At 35.9% G+C, this 6,000-nt stretch overlaps 1 protein-coding gene across 2 annotated transcripts in view; it reads right to left on the bottom strand.

Moving 5' to 3' along the window:
* Positions 1 to 2,310: 2,310 nt before the first annotated feature.
* Positions 2,311 to 6,000, bottom strand: part of DDX46 (DEAD-box helicase 46) — a 67,920-nt gene continuing 64,230 nt past the window's right edge. For both annotated transcript variants that reach the window (XM_008985057.5, XM_002744165.7), the window contains exons 22-23: positions 4,212 to 4,285; positions 2,311 to 2,690 (exon numbers count right to left, since the gene is read on the bottom strand). In XM_008985057.5, coding sequence (XP_008983305.1) covers positions 2,643 to 2,690; positions 4,212 to 4,285 — 122 coding nt within the window. In that variant the 3' untranslated portion in view covers positions 2,311 to 2,642. The remainder of the gene's footprint in view (positions 2,691 to 4,211; positions 4,286 to 6,000) is intronic.

Here is a 6,000-nt window from a genome sequence, read left to right as displayed (position 1 = left end):
AGCAAGAGAGAATGAGCCCACAATTCCTGGAATTTTACAGTAAATGGTTTGTTTGTTTTTACATGTCTTTTGTCTGTTTTCTTCCTTCAAGAAACTAACTGGATGTGTGAAGGATCCAAGAATATTTCCCAGGTATATCTTACTTTTTCAGGAAGAATAATTTTATATTGAAAAAATAATGATTAATACTCCCTATCACTTCAGCCACTGAATATACTACTAAAATGATTTGCTTTTTTTTTTGAGTCAGAGTCTTACTGTGTCACCAGGCGCCAGGCTGCAGCGCAGTGGCGCAATTATGGCTCACTGCAACCTCCGCATCCCAGGTTCAAGCAATTCTCCTGCCTCAGCCTCCCAAGTAGCTGGAACTACAGGCTCCTGCCACCACGCCCAGCTAATGTTTTGTATTTTTTAGTAGAGATGGGGTTTCACCATGTTGGCCTGGATGGTCTCGATCTCTTGACCTTGTGATCCGCCCGCCTCAGCTTCCCAAAGTGCTGGGATTACAGGCGTGAGCCACCGCGCCCGGCCTAAAATGATTTAACAACTATAGTATGCTTTGATTTTATTTTTCTTTTTAAAAAACTGTAAGTCAAGAATATTTTAAGAATGAAAGTCTCTTCATTTAAGAAATTACAGTCATCCTTTGGTATCTGAGGGGGACCGATTCCAGAACACCCCTTAAACAAACCCCTTCTCTGTACCAAAATCCTAGATGTTCAAGCCTCTTATATAAAATGGCTTGCTATTTGCATATAACCTATGCACATCCTCCTGTATACTTTAAATAATCTTTAAATTACTTAAAATACCTAAGACAATGTAAATGTTAAGTAAAACTGTTTTACGGCTATTAAACTGTATGTTTTTAAACTTACATGATTTTTTTCTTGTATTTTTTTTTCTATTTTTGATCTGTGGTTGGTTTAATCTGTGGGTGTGAAACCCTTGGATATGGAAGGCCGACTATATCTATTTAATGCCTGAAAAAAATTCCTTTTTTGAAAAGTGACAATAACATGAAGTTAATACATCAGGAACATTAGGTAATCCAGTTATAACAATTTTAATTAGAATATTCAGGAACTATATCTTGAGGGCTCAAAAATTCTATTTATTTATTTATTATTAACAGTCTCACTCTGTTACCCAGGTTGGAGTGCAGTGGTGTGATCTCGGCTGAGATTCTCCTGCCTCAGCCTCTAGAGTAGCTGGGATTACAGGCGCCCACCACCATGCCCAGCTAATTTTTGTATTTTTAGTAGAGACAGGGTTTCACCATGTTGTCCAGGCTAGTCTTGAACTCCTGATCTCAAGTGATCCGCTCACTTCAGCCTCCTAAAGTGCTGGGATTACAGGTATGAGCCACTGTGCCCAGCCTCAAAAATATAATTTATGATTCCTTGTGAACTGAATTTCACTAAGATGAAGACATCTAAGTTTGAAACTTGGGTACCATTATGTTTTACAATTTTTAAGAAAGAAAATTCACAGCCTACTCAATAATCCTGAGGAAAAATCAGATTAAAAGTTGTAGGATATTGGTACATATGACATGTATACAAACATTTTTCTGGAAAGAAAAGGTATCATATTTAATATTTATAGGCTATACTCTTTCTTTTAAGGAAGATTATAAAAGAGGAGCAAGGTATGGAGCCAAAGTTGTGAGGGGAAACTAAAAGTAGTAAATACTAAAACTCTAAGTAGAGTTTTATACTCGGTGTAAAGAAATGCAAAAAAAAACTTATACTTTTAAATCTTTACTTGTATAAAAACCAAATTTAGTCCAATACTTTTTGCCCATTTATGATGACAAAAACTGAAACAAAACTCTCAATCTATTTTGTAAAACTTCTATTATGACATTCTTTTTTTTTGAGACGGAGTTTCGCTCTTGTTACCCAGGCTGGAGTGCAATGACGTGATCTCGGCTCACCGCAACCTCCGCCTCCTGGGTTCAGGCAATTCTGCCTCAGCCTCCAGAGTAGCTGGGATTACAGGCACGCGCCACCGTGACCAGCTAATTGTTTTGTATTTTTAGTAGAGACGGGTTTCACCGTGTCGACCTGGATGGTCTCGCTCTCTTGACCTCGTGATCCGCCCGCCTCGGCCTCCCAAAGTGCTGGGATTACAGGCTTGAGCCACCGTGCCCGGCTATTATAACATTCTTAAATCGAGTTCATATTGTTCCAAAAAGTCATATAACATTTAAGCTCAAGGTAGGGACACAAAATATGAGTCAATTTTACCTTTTCTTAGGAAATGATCATAATTTCATTGAAGGTACAGGATAAAGTAAATAACCCCTTAATGACTTGTGTACTTTATTGTCAATAGAAAGTTCAAACATTTCCATTTTTTAAACCTCTAGAATATTACCCAGACATTTATAGTATTGATATTTAAGTTTACACTAAAGGATAGCATATTCTGAAAACAGGCCGGCTTTAAATATAGTTTGATTGATTGTGAGGGTACTTACAGACAGATTTCTTTACCAAATACTAGTTTCTCACATTTTTAAAAAACCAGCAAGATAGAATTTTTAAAATCTTAATTTACAATATATTGTAAACTGCAGCCACCAACTGTCACATATATCACAGAGCAGCGCAGGTAAAAATCTTTTTTCTGGATGTTTATAGAACTTTGTATCTTCCTTTATTTGTTGGTTGATATGAATTTTGCTGTAACAGGAAATAAAAGACACATCATCAGAGAAAGCAAAAAAAAAAAAAAACATTTAAGATCATTTCCTTTGCCAACTTATAAAACTATTGGTTATTTAAAATTTTAAATGTTAATATTATTGAATTGATAAAGGAAAAACTATTCAATAACTAATGATTTCTCTGTTCACTCAACCATTCCTTAACAACGTTTTGAATCAACTGAATGGTGGTAGCACCTATAGGCATAAGATAATTTTCTATCACTCCTTGGCAAAAAAGTCTTAAGCACATGATTTAACAGCTGTTTTACTTCTGCTTTGTGAACGCTCATCATTAAACTTCTAAACCTACTCCCCTAAAAAAAAAAATGCTCTGTGAGGGGAATTTTAGAAAAGCTCTCAGAATTACATTTAAAGAAAAAGCAAGGTTTCCTTTCAAAGGGCCCTCATCCCAATGTACACACTGTAGGTAGAGTCCCTAAAGACACAGGGACATGTCTGCCTCCTCTGAAAAGGCAGTCTGTAAATGGCTGCTTTTTCCAAAATCAAATTAAGTCATTGCTTAAGTTTAAAGACAATGACAGCACCATGCACTGGCAAAGATTTAGAACAGGAATTTTCATGTACTGTTGGATTGAGAGTGAATTGATGTAACCTCTTTGAAAAACTAACCTATAATTAACAATTCTACTCCAAGGTACATACTCGAAAAAAAATCATGCTAATATATACCAAACACACAGAGAATAATGTTCATAGAAGTGTTATTCATAAAAAACAGAGTAGCCCCCAAATCAAATATATAAATATAATTGTATATTCATATAAATATTATATGGCCATGGAAATGAATGAATTATTGCTACATGCAATAAGATGGACTAATCTCCTCAAAATGTTGAGTGAAAGAAACTAGATACAAAAGGTGCAAACACACAATTCCACTTATGTGGAGTTCAAAAATAGGAATTCCACTTATGTGGAGTTCAAAAATAGAAAAAATCATCTATGATTTTAAAATTCACAATATGGGGCCAGGCGCGGTGGCTCAGGCCTGTAATCCCAGCACTTTGGGAGTCTGAGGCCAGCAGACCACAAGGTCAGGAGTTTGAGACCAGCCCGTCCAACACAGTGAAACCCCCATCTCTACCAAAAATACAAAAAATTAGCCAAGTGTGATGCTGCGCGCCTATAAATCCAGCTACTCAGGAGGCTGAGGCAGGAGAATCACTTGAACCCAGAAGGAGGAGGTTGCAGTGAGCTGAGATCATGCCATTGCACTCCAGCCTGGGTGACAGTGTAAGACTCTGTCTCAAAAAAAATAAATAAATAAAAGAGAGAGAGAAGACTTCTGGAATATTAGTAATGTTCTTTATTTCTTGATCTGGGTAGTGATTACACTGGTATGCTTACTACTTTGTGAAAATTCATCAAACTATATATGTTTAAGATTTGAGTACGTGTCTATATTAATATTCTATTTCAATAAAACACTTATTAAAACAAAACAAATAAAACTTTTAAGGTTTTCACTCACCAGACGGATCAGTTCTTCTTTTATGAGCCGGGTGATTTCTGCCTTTGCTTTCTGCACAGCCAGTTCATTGGCACCTGGTGATTGAGTGGAAAGCATGTTATTCACATTACTAAAATTATGCTGTGTTTAGCCACATCATGGAGATCCAGGAAGAAACACTATAGGTGACTTTTAGAAACATTGTACTGCCTGCCAAGATAGCCATTTAATGCCTGGTGGAACATTACTCACATTATATAATGACTGCTTATTATTTTGATTACTTTTAGAGTTTCAAACGTAACCACTGAGGTCACATTATGTGTTAAGAGCTCCTAGTATGGTGATTAAAAAGAGTGGAATAAAAAGACTATTAGCAATTTGTCCGGAAGATAGTAAGAAGGCTAAAGGAAAATATAACCTCCTTTATTTATTCATTTAGCAAGTATTTATTAGATATTTATATGTTCCTTGAAGTATGCAAATGTTTCAGAAAGGTGTCATCTCAACAAAATCTTTAAAATGAAAGGAGGACTAGCAAAGTGGAGGGAGGAGACACACCAGGGAGAGTATTTTATGAAGGGAATTGCATGTATGATGGTACAGAGTTAAGACAAGTATGCTTAATTACTGAAGAGTAAGGGAAGTGTGTTGGAAAAAGAATGTGAACGAACACAGCAAGATAGGTGACTGGATGAGGTGGGCTACAGATATTCATTCAGTTATTAATTCCATAAACATCAAGCACTCACCTCTCACACACTGTAAGAGATTTAATATATAAAGAACAAATTCATGCTCTTTAAAATCTTACAGACTACTAGAAAAACAAACTTGTAAAGATACTATAACAGGATGAATAGGAAGTAGTTTACTAAAATCACTTTTAAATACCACTTCTAGGAAGCTTTTCCTGACTTTTCCAGGCAGAGTTAAATGTTTTTTTTTCTTAGTGCTCTCACAATATTGTATTTATACCACCACAAAAGCACATTTTTGAGGTAGAATGGACAAGATTTTTTTTTTCTGATGGCATGTGAGCAGTGAAAAAGATAAACAAATTAAGATGTTAAGAGCTGGCTAGCAAGTGAAAAAACTTGAGTTAGAAGTGATAAAGAATATATTGACTCCCGGAGGAAAAACAAGTGTTTCAGACAGTGATAATAGGTGAAATTTAATTCTAAAATTGCGGTAGTTGAGATGCTCTTCAGACATCCAGATAGGAATATAAATGAGGCCAATGGAAATATGGACTACAAGTTTAGAACTGGCAGAGATTAGAGAGCCATCAAGGGTAGACTGGGCAGAATCTGGAGCCAACGGACAGAGCCAGGGAGCATGTAAGTACAGACAGGCACCATGTTGCACACTGAGAAGAGTAAAAGAGCCGAATCAAAGAAGATTAAAGATTGAAATGTCTATAAAAGAGAACTGGGTGTGCAATGTAGAGAGCTACATTTTTATCATTTTGTATATTTAAAAAAACACAGAAATGAAGAATTTATAACAAATTAGAAAATTTCATCTCATATTAGAAATGAGTCACTTTTCTGTCCTGAGAGAGAGACAGAGATGGAGACAGAAAGAGAGACAGAAACAGTTTCACAAGAGGAAGTAAAAGGCCAAGGGGTATGGCTATGAAGTCATAGAAACATATCTAATTTAAATCCTATACCTCCACTAGCCACTAACTACAACATTTTAAAACTATATGGGGAAGGTGAGTGATGGAAGGGAAGAGAAACACAACAATTAAGAGCCAAGTCAGACTGAAAATTATAACAAAAATGAAATTTGGGAGGAAAACACA

The sequence above is a fragment of the Callithrix jacchus genome, chromosome 2 (assembly GCF_049354715.1).
Source record: "Callithrix jacchus isolate 240 chromosome 2, calJac240_pri, whole genome shotgun sequence".
Lineage (NCBI taxonomy): Eukaryota > Metazoa > Chordata > Mammalia > Primates > Cebidae > Callithrix > Callithrix jacchus.
Note: the sequence above shows the minus strand (reverse complement) of the source record. Positions and strands in the feature narration are given on the sequence as shown.